At 37.0% G+C, this 20,121-nt stretch overlaps 1 protein-coding gene across 1 annotated transcript; it reads left to right on the top strand.

Moving 5' to 3' along the window:
• The first annotated feature begins 11,578 nt into the window (after positions 1-11,578).
• On the top strand, positions 11,579-17,948 carry dusp4 (dual specificity phosphatase 4). The gene is made up of 4 exons (XM_067376486.1): positions 11,579-12,076; positions 12,961-13,088; positions 13,753-13,972; positions 16,244-17,948. Exons 1-4 carry the CDS (start codon positions 11,701-11,703, stop codon positions 16,621-16,623), a joined length of 1,104 nt encoding a protein of 367 aa, XP_067232587.1. The 5' UTR covers positions 11,579-11,700; the 3' UTR covers positions 16,624-17,948.
• The last annotated feature ends 2,173 nt before the right edge of the window (positions 17,949-20,121 follow it).

Here is a 20,121-nt window from a genome sequence, read left to right as displayed (position 1 = left end):
CGGTCTGGCTACAGAACACATGTACTGGGGTGGCAGAGAGATTTTAAGAATGAATGATTGGCTCACAGTAAACCTGCCAACTACTGATGCAGAATAGAGGATTTCTTGTGAAGAAAGCATATTTTTTTCATGTTCAGAAGGCAGCTGTGTTGAAAGCTTAATTTCACAGTTTATAGTTAGTCATTTGTTTAATTATTATGTTATACACTAACATGCAAAATTTTGTGGTCAGTAAGATTTTTAAAAGAAATTAATACTTTTATTCAGAAAGGATGCATTAAATTAAAGACATTTATAATGTTACAAATATTTCAAATAAATGCTGTTCTTTTGAACTTTCTATTCAACAAAGAATCCTGGAAAAAAAATGGTTTCCACAAAAATATTAAAGAGCCCCTATTATGCTATTTTAAAGGTTCCCATTGTTGTTTTGGAGGTATCCTACAATAGGTTTACATGCATCCAAGGTACAAAAAAGCACTTTAAAGGATTAGTTCACCCAAAAATGAAAATTCTCTCATCAATTACTCATATCGTTCCACACCCGTAAGACCTTTGTTCATCTTCGAAACACAAATTAAGATATTTTTGATAAAATCACTGAGGCCTCCACTGACAGCAAGATAATTAACACTTTCAGATGCCCAGAAAGCTACTAAAGACATTTAAAACAGTTCATGTGACTACAGCGGTTCAACCTTAATGTATGAAGTGACAAGAATACTTTTTGTGCGGCAAAAAAACAAAACAAAGTAACGACTTTATTCAACAATATCTAGTAATGACCAATTTCAAAAGAAAGCTTCATGAAGCTTCGAAGCTTTATGAATCTTTTGTTTCGAATCAGTGGTTCAGAGTGCCAAAGTCACGTGATTTCAGTAAACAAGGCTTCGTCATAAGTGTTTTGAAATTTCAATGGTTCACCACTGGGGGGCTTTGGCAGATTGACAGATGCTCTGAACCACTGATTCGAAACAAAATATATAATTAGAAGGCATAATTAGAAATGCACCGATTCAGGCTGCAGCCCCTTTAATTCCTCACGCTCCCCACCCCCGGAGATTGCACTTGCCTTAAACAGCATAAACAAAGTTCACACAGCTAATATAACCCTCAAAATGGATCTTTACAAATTGTTCGTCATGTGTGCTGCATGCATACATCAGATCATGTGAGTATAGTATTTATTTGGATGTTTACATTTGATTCTGAATGAGTTTGATAGTGTTACGTGGCTAACAGGCTAAAGCTAACATTACACACTGTTGAAGAGATTTATAGAAAATGAAGTTGTGTTTATGAATTATACAGACTGCAAGTGTTTAAAAATGAAAATAACGACAGCTCTTGTCTCCGTGAATACAGTAAGAAATGATGGTAACTTTAACCACATTTAACAGTACATTAGCAACATGCTAACAAAACATTTAGAAAGACAATTCACAAATATCACTAAAAATATCATGTTATCATGGATCATGTGAGTTATTATTGCTCCATCTGCCATTTTTTGCTATTGTTCTTGCTTGCTTACCTAGTCTGATGATTCAGCTGTGCACAGATCCAGACGTTAATACTGACTGCCCTTGTCTAATGGCTTGAACATGAGCTGGCATATGCAAATATTGGGGTCATACATATTAATGATCTCGACTGTTACGTAACAGTTGGTGTTATGTTGAGATTCACCTGTTCTTCGGAGGTCTTTTAAACAAATGAGATTAATATAAGAAGAAGGAAACAATGGTGTTTGAGACTCACTGTATGTCATTTCCATGTACTAAACTCTTGTTATTCAACTATGCCAAGGTAAATTCAATTTTCCATTTGATGGCACCTTTAATGACAGAATTGTCATTTTGGGTTGAACTAATCCTTTAATTTTCTCATGATATACATTGGACATCACCTAATATCTCAAAGAGTCTGAAAACTGTTCAGTCTCTCTAAACCCCTCCTTTCTGTGAGCCTGCTCTGCTCTGATTGGCCATATGGCCTAGTCTGTGTTGTGATTGGTCAACTGCTTACAGCACATGTCGGAAACGAAACAGCAACCACAATATCTTAATTTCAGCTCCAGAGGCTTTCTCAGCCTTTGTATACGCAGTGATACAAACAGTAAATATGGCGTCGGATTTACCCTATCAATTCCAGCGCGAGTCCTCGTCCTTTTTTAGTACGCAAAAGTGGATTTGCTTTGTCGACTACACAAACCAAACCCTTCCAGGCCTCAGCTACAATTACAGTGTTTGAGGGGGGGTCAAAGTAGATGTTGTCCACAGGCAGCCAGTGAAGACCATTGACTGGAATTATGCAAATTTGTTACAATATGTAATGTAGGTATGTAACAGGAAGTGAGACTGGAACTGCTAACGACTCAGAACTGATTCTTTCTTTGAGAAGACAATAAACTTATTTGTTGTGCACTTTGATCTTTAAAACTTGGCAGACCTTTTACATTTTAGACCTTTAACTAAATTACAAACTGCATGAAATGTAATATTTAAAAAAGCATAAGGGCACATTAAGCATAACTGTTTTCAACATTGATAATAATGAAAAATGTTGATTTTATTATTGATTTCTGGAGGATCATGTGACAATGAAGACTGGAGTAATAATGCTGAAAATTAGCTTAACCATCCCAGGAATCAATTACAAATATATTGAAATACAAAACAGTTATTATAAGTTGTAATAATACTTCTCAATATTACTGTTTTACTCTATTTGAGATCAAATAAATGCAGCCAGTGAGCATAAGAGACTTCTTTAAAAACAATAAAAAAAAAATGGTATTGAACATTTGAACGAAAGCATAAGTGTTATATTGTACAGCATTCTGCTTCTTGTACAATGTGTAAAACTGTGCATTTTATTTACACTAGAAGCTATAATTCTGCAAAATGATTCATAACATTTATGTGCAGTTCAAAAGTAGAAAGGATGCCAGTTACATGCTGACAGTAGTTACACATTGCTTAAAATAGAAAACGTGAGCTCTACCCTCGCAAAACCACTTATCAAAGCAGCTTGAAGTGATGCTCTGTTGCTAAGTAGCAGGTAAAGCTCACCCTCTTATGCAGCCAAGCAAAATGAGATAGGAGCTGCTTAGCACATGGAAAGCTATCAGGGCTACTAGAGGAACTGCTCTGCTGCAAAGGGAAAAAATGAGGTTAAGATATGCAAAATGTCTCAAACGAATCCTCTGCAACAGGAAGTCTACTTTGACAGCACATGATGATTTTAGTTTGACATAAAAAGGGCTGATTTGAAAGAAATAAAATGGTAACATGAATTTATCTGGCACTTTCTACAAATAGGGTACAAATTATGGCTTGAAACTCTTAAAATTAAGTTTTTTTTTTTTTTTTTTCATTAAAGGGTTAATTCATCCAAAAATGAAAATTATGTCATTTATTACACACCCTCATGTCGTTCCACAACCGTAAGACCTTCGTTCATCTTCAAAAAAAGATATTTTTGATAAAATCCGATGGCTCAGTGAGGCCTGCATTGCCAGCAAGATCATTTCCTTTTTCAATGCCCAGAAAGCTACTAAAGTCATATTTAAAACATTTCATGTGACTATGGTTCAATCTTAAAGTTATAAAGCGACGAGAATACTTTTTGTGCGGCAAAAAAATTAAATAACGACTTTATTCAACAATATCCAGTGATTTCAAAACACTGCTTCATGAAGCTTTGAAGCTTCACGAATCTTTTGTTTCGAATCAGTGATTCGGAGCCTGTATCAAACTGCCAAAGTCACGTGAACCATTGAAATTTCGAAACATTTATGATGTAACGAAGCCTTGTTTACTGAAATCACTTTGACTTTGGCGCTCCGAACCACTGATTCGAAACAAAAGATTCGTAAAACTTCAAAGTTTCATGAAGCAGTGTTTTGAAATCACCCATCACTAGATCTTGTTGAATAAAATAATTATATTTTTTGCCACACAAAAAATATTTTCGTCGCTTCATAACATTAAGGTTACACCACTGTAGTCACGTTGACTAGTTAAACAATGTTTTTACTACTTTTCTGGACCTTAAATGTAGTAATTTCGTTGCTTTCTATGGGAGATTTAAAAAAAAAAAATCATATTTCATCAAAAATATCTTAATTTGTGTTCCGAAGATGAACAAAGTGTTGCAATTTTGTTGGAATGGTCCACTTTTTGTAATGGGAAAAAAACATGCATTAAAAGGGTGTGTAAAATGCGGGACACAGCTAAAATAATAATAATAATAATAATAATATATTTTACTATAATAAACTGAATATTAATTCATAAAATACATTTTCATTTATTTTTAAAAGATCAAATATTTCCACGTATTCTAGTATACCCTTTATATGGAAATTTGTGCCATCCAAAATATTAATAGGATAAAGTAATAATGTTAAACTGAGGCTGGATCTAATAATCTCCCCATGCAGCCGTGTTCATGAATGGGGTGACATAGTCATTTAGTTTATGCTGGGCTAGCATGTTTTAATCGGTTTACACAACAGATTAAAGCTAATGAAGACTTGTGTAACCAGACACAGGCAAACTTTTAACACTGTTTCTGTTGGGATGGATATTTCAGGATGGCATAAATCCAATCAGAAAGATTACTCCCACAGAAATAATTACAATAATGACTCCAAACTGGAGATATTTGATTTTAACATCGGAAGCTGCATAATCTAAGACTGCTTGCTAATCTGGTACATCATCCCCCCCCCCCCCCCCCATCCGATCATGTGACCTGTGTCTGGCGGGGGAAGGGAGGGGAGTGAAGATGATGTCATCTACAAAGATATGATCACAGGAGATGTGAGACCTACTTCCGTCCTCTGCATCAACAAAATCCTCATCACTCAGCGCTGACATGTGATATGAACAGAGCGCAAAAGGCATGAATAATGATGACAATGATGTCTGAAAAGCAACAAACGACTGTCTGCCCTGAATACTTCATCACACAACTGCATTCCCCAATCATAACACAACTTGGAGTATGTGACACTCTTGTGGGGGGTACAAGGAATGGATTCGCCTGGAGCTTTCCAGCATTGAGTTATATATTTTAGGAGCACGTAGCATGTGTAGCTGAAAAGAATCATGCTGAATTACAATATTGTATTCCGAGCTATGATAATAATAAATGATACATACACCCTTGTTCCCAGGGAGTCACCTAAAAACGCTATAGTGTTTACTCTTTTTATGTTTGGCTGGGATCCCCATCCAAAAATTAAAATCTCATTTGTGTCACAGTGGAACACAAAAGGAGATATTTATGAATATAAAAGCTGTTCTTTACCGAGCAATGAAAGTGAATGTGGACTGCTGTTTAATTGTATGATTTAGAGCAGCTTGAACATTCTGCAAGTTCATTTCTTTTCTGTTCGACACTAAAAAAGAAAACCATACAGGTTTGGAGCGACATGAGGGTGAGGAAATGATGCAACATAGGCTTATTGCAAAAAAATCCCAAGACGTACCTATGAAAATACCCCACACAAACTGCAGCATAAGCATAATAAAAGCTGAACTCGAGATCGGTATGTATTGCAGGTGTCTTTTATTAGCATTCACTCCAGCGGCCTCGTTCCCCTCCCATGGCTCTCGACCCGTCCTGCTCCATACCACTGTAGTGTTAATAAAACTTTGATACATTAGCTCATCCATGAACATGATTTCTGCCCGAGTCCGTCAGATTCCTTTCCATCGGCTGTGGAGGTGACGACGGCAATGCCAACAATTCACACGTACATTCACGGCGTCATCAAGCTACACCTTTGTTTTGAATAAGCGACCTCTAGTGGCGAAAAGTTACATATTGTGCCTTTAATAAAAACCTTATTTTTGCAGCTCCCCTGCACTTGCAATGCGAAGCGCTCAGGTACGAGTCCAATGAAACATGCTTCATGATAAAAGAGCACAAATACTTGCAGAAGCAAGTTAAAATGTTGCTTCAGTTAATGCATTTTTATCTTATGTTTTCTTTTTTAACACTATCGGTTAGGTTTAGCGTAGGTGCTACGTTATTTTCAAACGCGATAGAGTATTAATATTTTGCCGCCACTCTCCAGACGTTTAATTTCCCAACTGCTACCAATACATTTCATAAAATGTCGCCAGATTCACATTCATCTGTTGGATAAAACTAAACATGCTTTTAGTGCCACTGATGCAACATTTTACTTTGAAAGTAACATACATACAAATAATTTTGCATAAATGTCGTCACAGGCACGTTTTTCTAATGAGCATAGGATGAAAATGTCAGAATTGTTTTTTTAGGGTGATCTATCACTTTAAATACAGCCTAATTGTGAGTTAGGATGGAAGAGAGTTATTAATGCTGGTATAGTCAGGTCAACACTTCACCCATGTCCAACCCCCATCCTGCCCTGTGACACACTACTGCTTTGCTTATGCTTATGCAAAACAGGGTATTTTGAATGTGGATGGGGCGGATGTTGCTTCCGGAGATGCAGACGTGTGTGTGTGTGCGCGTGTCATATGACAGAGGATTAATGAGAGGGCGGTGAGCCATGCTGCTGTTGGTCAGAGCTAAGTTAGTCTGAGGAAACCACAATGTGGAGGCCTGTCCGCTGGTTTTAACATGCTATGGAAATCAAACAAATGTCTGTGGTTATAGTAGACAATGCAACAAAGAAATAAGAAGCTACTAAGTCTCAGCTTTGCCTCTTGGGATATTTGATGCATGACTTTTTTGGTCATTTTTTAGCTTAATATGTTGAGGCAGCTATAAATAATACTCACATTCTGACCAGCCTGACACAGCAACACTGTCTCAACCAATGGCATTCAGTCTGCTGATGCTAATAGTGCAGAATTTGCACACTATGACAAAAATATGGCTTTTCGAGAGCTTTCTTATATAGACAAAGATGAGTCTGTCTTCATTGCTTTCACAATGAACAAACTGTTCAGCACAACTGATATTAACTAAAATGTTTCTCAGACCTCCTAAATGTCAAGATAAAACCTGTTTAACTTGCATATATCATATAGGGAACAAGATGAGCAGTTTCCTCTGAGCACAGTGACTAATTGGGTAAACATCAGTATCACTACCCCAGTCCATAACTCACATTACTTGTGGCTTTGCATTTCCACCCAGTCATGAGGCTGTTAAAACTCATCAAAACACGAGTTTGCCCAGCTGCCTTTGTTTTTCAGTTTTTATTTATGAACGGCCACAGTTTATCACATTACATTAAAAATCAACTCTTTCTGGCATAACTTTAAAAGGATACTTCACTCAGAACTGAAAATTGACTTACCCCCATGCTACACTGGGATATTTTTCAGAATAATTGTGTGTGTGTGTGTGTGTGTTCCACAGAAAAAGTTTGGAATGACATAATGGTGAGTAAATTATGATTTTGATTGAACTATCCTTTCATTTGATTACATATTTTTACAGCAGTTTCACACTTGACTCGTGTGTCGCAACTTTCTGTTTCCTCCAAAATGGATGAATCATGTTCTAGGATAGTAATGGGGTGGTGATGACACATTTGCTGAACAATGTTGGAGAACGTTCAGGCCTTGACACTCAAGTATTGCGCAAAAATTGTTAAAGAGCTAATCATCGTGAAATCAAGAATGAACATGAGGAATCAAGAGTGAACTTAGTGGGCTTGCTAGGTGTGAATATCTTCCAATGAATAACCCAGTTAGTTTTCCCCCTGAAACTGACAACATTATAAAAACAATAACAAACTAGTGTGCTCTTTGGCTCTAAAATGCTCCTTCGGCTTGTGAAATCCTCCAAATGTTTGTGAAAGATAAAGGTCATACAGTATGTCATTATTATCAGTCATTGCTGAAATTTCAGCTATGGATGATAGAGATCAACAAACAAAATTATCCGTATGGCCAGGGAAATTATGAAAATAAAACACCATATACCCTTAAATGAAAAGGTTCTCTATAGAAACCTAAGGTTCTTGACACAATTTTAAAAAACATTTATGCCAAAATGCTCTATGTAAGGAGAAATGTCTTAAATGATTGCATAATATTTTCATGTTTAATGGGTTATTTAGTAATAAAGTTTACTTATGAGTTTCATAAAATTTTATTTAAAAAAATTAATTCATTAAAACTAAATCCATAAAATGATGCAGAACCCCTAAAAGATTCTATATAAACCCCTTCTTCTAAGAGTGTATAATCATATAGTAGGATTAAGTTGAATTAACTTATTAGCCTATTTACTTGGTAAAATTAGCCTATTTAAATGGGAAAATAATCCTTTTTCTATATCATGTTTCAGTATTTTGGCCCAAATTCTTCTGTCACATATCAAAACCAGAAAATGCACCTACAATCCATAGTCTGGCACAAGTGACAGTCTCTGAACTGACAAGACATTCTCAAGGGAGCATCTTCCTGTTGTACACACAGGAAATGGCTAAATGGGTTGAATACGCAGGGTATGTATGTTTAATGAATGACTTTAAGGGAGAGAGCACATGACTCTTGGGTGGGACCAGTATAATGAGGTCGACCGTGACTCATGTTCCATACCCCAGGACTAAACCACTTCCTGTTTGTCATGTGAGTACGAATGGTACTACATATAAGAAAGGGCATTGCTATAATGCCCAGATTATAATGTCCTTCTTTCCATACTGTATGCATGAAATCAGCCTCTGCCAACCCGCTATCAATCCTCACACATAAACACACATCACAGATGTGGTGGTGAGTTTGACGTCAAGCGCTCAGCTCAAAGTGACTGCTCCTCCCCTGCACAGAGTCACCACATAATCCTTTTGCAGTTTCTTCATGTGGCCATTGCTTCGTTGCTATGACAGCTATGATTTACCCATGGCCCCCTTGAGAGCGCAGAGCACTATGCACGTGCACTGAGCTGCCATGGTGATATGCCACATGGTTACTCCACAAATCCTCCCCGAACTCCTTTCTACTCTGAGACATTCAAACCTCTATACATTGTCAAGAGCAGGGGTTTTCAAACCTTTCGATGTCATGGTGAAACTCTAGATGCCGCAGACTGATAGGTCATTAACTCAATCTGCTTGCATTTACATCATTCTCTATAGTGCACAGCTGATTGGTTCCTGCTGCATCAGCAACCAATGATCTCGCTGCTCAACCTTAAAGTACTCGGTGAGCATTTGCTTTAAGCAGTGCAGCACGCTTTCAGAAGCCCTTCTCCTTCCCCAGCTCCACCTGTATAGATCTGCTATAGGTAATTCATGCTATAGTGTACAGCAGCAGCATGAGTGTGTCGTGTATGCATTGGCAGTAGCAAGTCCCGTACTTGCTCTGCAGAAGCAGCAGCGTAGTAGATCAATTCTGCCGAGACCAAACATATCAACATTGTCAGATCCATTACCATGCCAAACATTCTGACAGAAATAAAGACTCTTTTGTACTGTACAAAATACTATCTAGATAATATTTACTTTCTTATAAGGTGGCATTGTATCATTTTTTGTATCTTTACTATCGGTAAAACAAAATAATTCATAATTCAAAGGAATGAAACAGTACAAATGTCAAATTGATTACATTTCCTGGACCCCAGTTTAACATCTAACTTTGAAACCTGTCTATGGTCTACATATTATCCAAACAAAACAACTGCCTTAAGAAGATATCTGCCCATTAGAACAGGACTGATGCAATGGAACAGCAAGACAATACAAGATTTAACACTTTGGCATATTAATAAATAGACTAGACTAAAATCACTTAGCTGTAACAATACTTTATCACTCCACAATTTGATTTAGATGGTGTTAATTAATTGTTTTCAGTCACAAATGAATGCAAAGCCATGCACATTCACAGCTTTGCTGGAGCAGAGGGGGGAAGGGAGGATGTGTCATATGATAACATTAACACATCTATTGGATAGAGAACCTTTCTATCTGTGCTCAACTGAAGCAATGATGGCAAAGCACTATGCAAATACAGGCATCTCATGAACGAGCTTGTGTTAAATCATGCAAATATTTTATATTCAACATCCGGAGGAACTGAAAAACACAGCATGCATTTCTTCAAACCCACACATAGTGGCGGAAGCAATTGAAACAGGTCAATGTTTAACATGTATTCATTTGTTGTTGGGAATGTAACTTTAAATGTAAAGTTTAGACATTTTAGACTTCAGTACAACTGTGAAATTTGTAAAGCCCACCGGAAGAAGCTCAGCATTTGAAGGCTTATCTTTCCAGTTAACTAATTAGCTAGGGGCTTTCTGAATCCCATGAGTCAATAAAGATCTTACCCTCATGCCTCCATCAAATCAGACAGGTTCCTAAAACCCCCTGTATGGAAATGATAATTAATCAGAAAAAAATTAACTCTTAACACATAAGAAAATTATGCCAGAAAATGATCGTGAATAATATGAATTACAGGACGGTAGTTGGTGATCACACAGATTACAGTTCCTAATAGTACACTTATTTGATTATAAAATAATTCCATATCAAGCTAGCCTACTCAAAGTCTTGTCATTTTTTGCTACTGAAAAGCTACTTACCATCAGGAGGTCTGATGGAAGCCACAAAATTGATCAAAACTGAGAAAACTTAAAAGTTTAAGGCAACAAACTTCAGCAGATTTTTGAGTTTTCTGAACTTCTTGTATTCAGTTTATACAACAAAAAGTTGAGAAAACTCAAAAATCTCCTACAAAAACAACTCTCTAAAACAGAGTTTTCAGACATTTGTTGCCTTAAACTTTTAAGTTTTCTCAACTTTTGATTTTTTACATTGATTTGATATAAACAAACCATATTCACATTATTAGGTTACCCACACAAAACTCCATCATGGTAACCAGTAAGCATTAATTAACCAACATACAATAAAACTAAAACACTTGAATGTACAATAGGCTACATAACCGTTTAAAAAAGTATAACTAGGTCTGACTAGACCTACCACCGTACTGTTTTCAACAAAATGTAAACAAATGGTTTGCGAAGAGGATTTTTCAATAACTGCACTTTTAACTTATATATAAAAAACATATTTGAAAGTATTTTAAATATAATAGGCTATAATTTTCCATTAAATTATGACAATTAATACTTGATAGGCTACGTCTAAACGTTTTTACAGAAAAACGTCCAATAATATAGGCTATAATTTAAATATTTTTAAAATATTTTATTTATTTATTTTTAATATTTCTTACATTTTAAAATATTAAAATATTTTAAAACCGTGAACACTGTGGATTTGTGTTGATTGTACTTTATTTGCTTGTCGTCTTGCCGTAGTCTATGTTCATTTGTCCTCATTCACAATGTTGTTTACTTTTAGACATTATTCAAATTTAATTTCAGCAAACCGTTTCGTCCTTTCAAAAGAAATATTTGATGGCTGAAATCTGGTTTAGAATGTGACGGCAGTCATCATCGATCGTCGCTGACACTTATGAATGAAGAGCGCCTAATGAATGGAGCTCGTAGCAGACGTCATCTTCATTGTGACGTCGCGATCCTTTTATGGAGCGCCTGTCTGAAGCCCATTCATAAAACGGAAAGAGAACTGCCCCTGGTAGTAAAGCTCTCAGGAGGGTAACACAACATTACACTGCGCACTGGCAACGCTGGATTTGACGTATTATTGTTATTAAACCACAGTCTGACCGTGACCAGTCCCCATCGGAGGAAAAAATGGTCACCATGGACGAACTTAGTGAAATGGATTGCAGCGTTTTGAAGAGACTGATGAAGGACGACAGTGCGAAATGTCTACTTTTGGACTGTAGATCGTTTTTAGCGTTCAGCGCAGGTCACCTTCGCGGTGCTGTAAATATTCGCTGTAACACGATAGTTCGGAGGCGAGCGAAAGGCTCCGTTAGTTTGGACCAGATTCTGTCCGGTGACGATGAAGCGAGAGCCCGTCTGAAATCAGGACTGTACTCCGCCGTGATCTTGTACGACGAGCGGACCTCCGACACAAACAATATGAAAGAAGACAGCACAATCACCCTGGTACATAACGCTTTGTGTAGGGATACATTTAGGACAGAAGTCTATCTGCTTAAAGGTAAATTCAAATCTATACTCTACACAAAAAAAAAAAAAAAAATCAATTGTGTTATTGTATTTCTTCTTTATTTAGCCTATCAGAAATAAAGCTGCCATGTTCTGGGAAAATATCTGTTGTATAGCTGTTTTCACTGTGGTCAAATCTAAGCATCACGTCTGCTCAGAGATAATGATGTAATGTAGATTGCCATATTCCCTGCTGGAAAATCCAGCTTAAGATAGTAGCCGTTTTTGGAACATGTTAGCTGGTCTAAGCTGGTCCACGCTGGTCATTTGCTGGATAACATGTTCCAGCTTGACCACCTTGAGCTGTATGACCATTTAAAACCCCACATTTCTTAAGACAGTATTCACGTCTTGATAATAATTTCCATGTGTTCCCAATTTTAGTGTTGTTTTATAGACACAAACCCTTTATTTAATATGCCTCACATTTTTTATATATATAAAGATTGCTGCATTTTAGAGATTTAGGCCTTTTATAATGTGTTAAATTGTGAGGCTTGATAATAATGTGTCAGGCTGTCTATTTTTTTTTTTTTTTTTTTTTTTGCATTCAAAATGGCATAAGGCTTGCCTGAAAAGAGTGGACCTAAATTAAAATGTCAGATCCGAGTTATATATTTTTCAGAATATCATAGTTAATAAATGTTACAAGTGATCAGTCATTTACTGCATTATCTTTGTGTCCTTGAAATGAGAAAATGGTGGTATTTTATCAACAATTGTTTTTTAAGTTTAATATCTGAATGCAACCTCTCTGTGCCCAAAATAAATTTGGTTAAAAGATTCAAGTTGATCTGGCTAGTCCTAAAACCCCTTCAACAGCCAACAAATCAGTGTGTATGTGAACAAATGCTTTAAACACTTTTCACTTTATAGGAGGCTACGACCGATTTTCCACACAGTATCCCGATTACTGTCTGAAAACCAAAACATTGGCCGTATCCAGCCCTCAGTCCAGTGTGGAGAGCAGCTGCCCCTCCTGCGCAACTCCCCAGCATGACCAGGTAACTACATTAGCAGCGGTGGATACTTTGAGGTCAGCTAATGGGCAGCATTGTGTAACATTAAACGTCCTGTTGACTGCTGCTCTTTCCGGCTGATGTAGCAGTACTTTTGAGTGCATTCGTCCGGCCTTCCTCCGTGATGGGGGTGTACTGTGTCAGACACTCCAGTACGTTTCAGTGTTGATTCCCACATCGATCATTTCCTGTCTCTACAGCTTGTTAAGCAGGCCACCAATGACATAACAGTGGGCCAAATCGATGCGCATTTCCCGAATAAATAAACTGGACATTATTAGAGTGACCTTTTTATAGCAAGCAGAGGTTTGAGTGGCCTGATGGTTGTAATCTGTAATGCTTTTGATCATTTATTGAGAGGGGTTTGTCATTTTTTGAATATAAGGACAAATTAATAAAAACATTTAGCTTTTAATTAATAAATGCAGTTATTGCACTGTAATAAAATGATATGATCAATAAGTTATGACTTTTTATATGTACGATTCAACTCATTTTTTAAAGACAGATACTGTAATTTAAGTTGAAATGACTTGGACATACAAGTTGATTGTACTTAATGTTTCTTTTACAGTGTATTATTATTATAATTTCAGTTGATTAAACATGTAAGATTATTAATTTAGTTTTTGTCTCTTTTTTATTACAGGGTGGACCTGTGGAAATCCTTCCCTTTTTATTCCTTGGCAGTGCTTTCCATGCGTCTAAAAAGGACATGCTAGATCGTATGGGCATTTCCGCTCTATTGAATGTATCTTCAAACTGTCCGAACCATTTTGAAGGGGATTACCAGTACAAGTGTATCCCAGTGGAAGACAACCATAAGGAGGACATAAGCTCTTGGTTCATTGAAGCCATTGAATTTATAGGTATGATCACTTTTATTTTATTTTAATAATAATTATTAATTTTTAATAAAAAAAATTGTAATTTTTTTTTTATATGAATGCATGTATGTATGTAAATTGGTGTTTGGATGGTTAGAGTAGGTGTAGCCGTTGGTGTGTAAATTAGTCTTGGTTATTATTATGGGTCTTTTCAACTGCAAATGACGTGCATTTCATCAGCAATTAAAACGTTGATCTGCATTGCAGAGCTTTTGCAACAATTACACCCTCCTTTTTAGTCTAGCACCCATTTCAATAGCTCAGCTTGGCCATTTATGCATGTAGCATAAAGGAGCTTGTTTGAATGTGTCTTGATGTATAAACGTGATTATGAAAATGGAAGTCAACACGGCAAAGGTGCAAAATACGGGATGAATGCTGCGGTATGGGTGGGTCTTCCTCATAAAAAGGTTTCTCTGACTAAGGGAGGTGGGGGGGGATCCTGTATATCCAATTTCATCTCAGCGTCTTCTGCACTAAAGCTAGGCCCACAAGAAAGCTTGCCGCATTTGATCGCACCATCCTAGGTGTGTGTGTGTGTGTGTGTGTGCAAGTGCTTGTATGTATGCGTCAGAGTGCAGAGCTTAGGGACCAGAGTCTGACTCATCCTCCATTCAGGGGTGCCTTGATACTGGAGTTACCTCAGATCTGGGTGTGTATGGCTGTGAAAAGGCATATATGCAGACAGTAATGTGCCCATGAAGAAAGTCATCTGATTAATGTTTTCATATACGTGGTTATTTTCTCTTTGTTCCATGCTTGTTTTTTTTGTTTTTTTAATTAGCAGCTTGTTAGTAATGGCAGGTGGTGTCTGTGTTTACCATTAGTGTGAAATCCACCCCAGACCATTTTGCCTGGGTGCTGAGTGTTTGTTGTCCAACTGTGACTATCAGCTTTGGGTGAATGTGTAATTTTCAGTCTTACATGAATTTCTTGAATCGCATTGTCCTAATTATCGGGTGATTTGAGTGGTAATAATACCCACAGATCACAGCTCAAACTGTTCAACTTAGTAACAGTTGAAATTTTTTTTAATCATTTTGTATTTTAATATTTACTTTTAGCAATGTTTTATTTTAGATTTAATTGTTCATATATTTTATTTGTAAAAAAGACACGTTTTTATATCAAACTTTGGTAGTTGTACACGCCTCTTGTCTGACTGTACAGGTTTTTGACACTAGTGATGCACAGGAGATGATTAAACCCAATGTTAACTGAAAAAAGATTCACAAAGTCACGTTACATTTAGAATCAGACGGACAAATTGTTTGTTGAATGAACTCTGTGAATCCTTCAGAGCGGTTACTGAAACAATATGCCTCATTGCTTCTATGAAGAAAGTTTTCGTATGACGGAAGGGCTTTTCACACTGCGCTTAACCCCGGGTTATCGACGTTCTAAACACCGTTTTTAACCCCGGGTAAAGGAACTTTCAATTTAGAACTGGGGTTAGCACCGCTTTTTACCCGGGGTTATGAAACCCTGCTCCGGCGCAGGGTTAGCACCGCTTTTGCGGAGTTAACCCCGCATTGCAGTGCCAAACTTGTACAGTGTGAAAGGATGTGGTGTTAGATTGCTGCAGCTAGACGCTTAGCAACCGACAACCAATAGCGTGTCTCATATTTGCCTGCTTTAGACAGTCACAGAAACACTGTGCATTATATATGAACAGTAAATTCAACATTTGAGAGGAAAAATGTCAAATGCTGACAGAAAACGCGACAATTTGAGTGAAGAAGGGACCGTTTCATTATTACCTTTATAGTCCAAAATGTCCATTCAGTATAAACTCGATAGTACAGTCGGCAATATGAAGATGCGCAATGCTATGTAGGTCGCGTGCTGCGTTTATCCAATCAATGACAATGACACTGCAAATATGCAAATGAGAACGTTATGGTTAACACAGGGTTTAGAAATATACAATGTGAAACGTCCGCGTATGAATACCTAGGATTAATTGTTAACCCCGGGTAAATTATGAGTAGTGCGAAATGTGAAGCAAGATAACCCAGGATTCCATTTACCCGGGGTTTAGAATGAACTATTTCAAGTCTGAAAACCCTAGTGTGTACTTAAATAATAACATTTGATACACATATATGTGTATGTATGTAATGTCTGATATGCGTGTATGATTGTTACCATGAACCTGCATCAAAAATTTGCAGGCGTCAGCTTCACTGTGGTAAGATGACTCATATCTGAGCTTCATCTGTTCCTAACCGAAACTCTCTGTTCTTTCCTCAGACTCTGTCAAAGATTCCAACGGGCGTGTTCTGGTGCACTGTCAGGCTGGCATCTCGCGGTCGGCCACTATCTGCCTGGCGTACCTGATGAAGAAGAAGCGGGTGCGTCTGGAAGAGGCCTTCGAGTTCGTTAAACAGCGGCGCAGTATCATCTCCCCCAACTTTAGTTTCATGGGTCAGCTGCTGCAGTTTGAGTCTCAGGTGCTGGCCACTTCCTGTTCTGTAGAGGCCGCCAGCCCTTCCGCCACTCTAGGCCCCAAGTCTTCCTCTACCCCCACGTCACCCTTCATCTTCAGCTTCCCCGTGTCAGTGGTGACGCACAGCCAGCCCAGTAGCCTCACCTACCTACAGAGTCCCATCACAACATCGCCAAGCTGCTGATACGACGCGAAAAAAAACTGCACGCGCACACCGGGAAGGCCAAATTTCTCTGACAATATTTCACTCAGCACAATCACACGGTCGTTCCAGCTGAGCTGCAGCTTTTTTATTTTTATTTTTGACAGCTTCACTGGTAACCCGCCATCATCTAACTCACTTTGCAGTCTTTATTGCGCATTAGTATCAGAATAGGTCGTAATATCCTGTGGGGACAGTTCATCTCCTTCATTTCCTGCGGTTCACTTCCAAAGACTTTTCATTTGGGCGGTGGGGCAAGTGGGGATGAAGTGCAAGAGGTCCTTCGACCCTGACAGGTTCTTCGCATTGCATCTGGACTTCCCATTTATCACTTCCTCTTTCGCCGGCCTTCCTGAATTCCTTTAATAGAGACAGCCGTGGCATGACCTTTGGCAGGAAGTGTCATTCATCAAGTTGGTTTTGCATTTGTCAGTGCCTTGTACAGAGAAGGTACACGAACAATTTTACTCACATCTGCCCCATTGCCTTTCCTTCAGAACGATCGTGAACAAGACATTCAAAGCATTTCAATCTGCAATATAGATCCATTCATGTCACAGATCAGAGCAATAACCTGATTCTCCTTCCTCCCAGTCGCCACCAAAGCACTGTATGGTCTGTTTTCTTTTGTTATATTGTTTGATCATGATTTGAAATGTCAGATTTTTTTTGCCAATTTGTACTGAGGAGATCTCATGAATTATTTCTGCTGTATGCCTTACCAACTATGACTGTGGCGTTCTTCCGCATGGAATGTTCTCATTAATAGACTATTTAAGGAATAGTTGATAATGATGCCAGGTTATACACTGAAACTTTTTACACTGGAGATTGGGATTATTGGGAAGCCACTTTCCTATGAGTCAGTTTTTTTTTTAATTCCCTTTTGAGAGGCTCTGTGAGGGGAAACATGCCTTGAAGAGTTCATATAGCAGATGGTATACGTATGTGTGTTCAGACCTACTTTTTTATGAGATTGTGGGAACCTTTTATAGCACTTTTAAGTGATGCAAAATTGATTTGAGGTTTGTTTTGCACCTCGCCGGAATTGAAGTTACAAGTGAGCTGCATTCCCCCTCCATTTTTGGGCAAATTACGTGGTCTGTTTGTCTGTCAATCACTGATGAGATGAATGCAATAATTTTTACTGTACTTGTGAAATGTTATTGTCTGACGACTCATGGCAATATCATTAAGAGGGTTAAGATTTTTTTTTAACTCTACCATGTTCTATTGTATTATTATATGTACATTTTATTTATCTCACGATTGTCATTGTTAAATATAAACTGTGTTCTTTAATGAAAGTGTGGCGTGCTTTAATTGTATAGAAGAAAAAAAAAATCTACAGTTGATGGATCATATTTTGCTCCATCAGTAGGCCTGTAAGTAATATTGCTATCATTTTGTAAAATGAATAGAACATGAGCCATCTCATTATTTCTTACATGGACTAAGAAAAGATAAAAAAGAATAGGGCGCGCTATTATGCAGAAGTGAATTAGTATTATATCTGATAAATGAGGGTAGGATTTTGAATAGAGTCAAGAGGTTCTTTTAAAAGAGTCACAGCGCCCTCTAACGTGTGTTCTGTTAGCTGAATTCATTCTGACTCATGTAAACAATCCTTCCCGCTTTTTATTTGAGGAGAAGTTCGCTGAAAAACAATACAATAGCGACTTCCTTTATTATATTGTTCCACTTAACCATCAGAGAGACGCTGTAGCTAAACTGTAATACGTTTAAAGCAAATAATTTAGTGTTTTTGATTAAATGTAGAAGCTGATATAACAAATAATCACACAAATATGGACACAACACTATTTTTGGACATATTTAAAGCCTCACAATTCTCAACACTTTTAGTAACCAATCGTAATGATGTTAAAGGGTTAGTTCACCCAAAAATGAAAATATGAAAATGAAAATAATTTCATTAATTACTCACCCTCATGCCGTTCTACAACCGTAAGACCTTCATTCATCTTCGGAACACAAATTAAGATATTTTGATTAAATCCGATGGCTCAGTGAGGCCTCTATAGACAGCAACGCCATTGTAACTCTCAAGATCCATAAAGGTACTAAAAAAACATTTAAAACAGTTCATGTGAGTTCAGTGGTTCTACCTTAATATTAAAAAGCGACGAGAATATTTTTTGTGCGCCAAAAAATAAATAAATAAATAGCGACTTTTCAACAATATAGTGATGGGTCGATTTCAAAACACTGCTTCGGAGCTTTACGAATCGAATAAGTGATTCAGATTTCCTATCAAACGGCTAAACTGCTGAAATCACATGACTTTGGCACTCCGAATCACTGATCCGATTCGTAAAGCTCCGAAGCAGTGTTTTGAAATCGGCCCATCACTAGATATTGTTGACAAGTCGTTATTTTAGTATTCTCATCGCTTTATAATATTAAACACTGAACTCAAATGAACTGTTTCAAATGTTTTTAGTACCTTTATGGATCTTGAGAGTTACAATGGCATTGCTGTCTATAGAGGCCTCACTGAGCCATCAGATTTAATCAAAATATCTTAATTTGTGTTCCGAAGATGAACGAAGGTCTTATGGTTGTAGAAAGACATGAGTGTGAGTAATAAATGACATTATTTTCATTTTTAGGTGAACTAACCCTTTAAGCGTAGCCTACTCTGGGAAATGATCCAACAGGGTCGCCAGCGTTTGACCAATGAATTTCCATAAATTTCATGACATTTCCAGTCAATCATTACTGAATTATGATTTTTAATTTAATTTTCATTCAAATAGATTCAGTATTGAATGAATCATTCGGGCACTTTTATGAAGACATTCAAACGATTCATTAAAAAGAACTGAATTGACAGAACAATTCACTCACAAATCAAATTTCACTATTAAGTGCAAATACTACGCAAATGTGAATTGAACATTTAAAGCAGAGCATAGCCAGAACATGTATACTATTTCCATGACTTTTTCATAAATTTCTTTTAAAAATGACCTGATATTTCCAGTTATTCTGACTTTCCATGAACGCAGCTGCACTGTAGGCCTCTAAATATGTATTGTCAGGTACTTTACAGGGGTTCAGTAAAGTGTGTGGATGTATGTTATTATAACTGATGAAATTTTGCAACATTTAAAGCCCAGCAGATTTTCTTAAACTTAAAATAAGTATAAGTATAAATATATTTTTGTATGACCAATGTCTTCTTAAAAACTCATATATTAAAAATAAAAATCAATCAAAGCTTGGGCCTCTGAGGGTTAAACGGACAGAAGGAACTAAAACAAGAATTTATGATTTAAATTATAAAAATTAAATAAAATATATTACCATTACAAAAAGGCCATTGTACTGTAAAATAAAGTATTTAATAATAATATTACCTAATATACTATTTTTTACTATAATTGAATAAGGGAACCGAATAAGATTCAGCAAGTGTGAAAAAAAGACAATAGACAGTGTTTATGACATGTACTT

The sequence above is a fragment of the Chanodichthys erythropterus genome, chromosome 22 (assembly GCF_024489055.1).
Source record: "Chanodichthys erythropterus isolate Z2021 chromosome 22, ASM2448905v1, whole genome shotgun sequence".
In the NCBI taxonomy this organism is placed as follows: domain Eukaryota; kingdom Metazoa; phylum Chordata; class Actinopteri; order Cypriniformes; family Xenocyprididae; genus Chanodichthys; species Chanodichthys erythropterus.
This window is presented reverse-complemented; position numbering and strand designations above follow the sequence as displayed.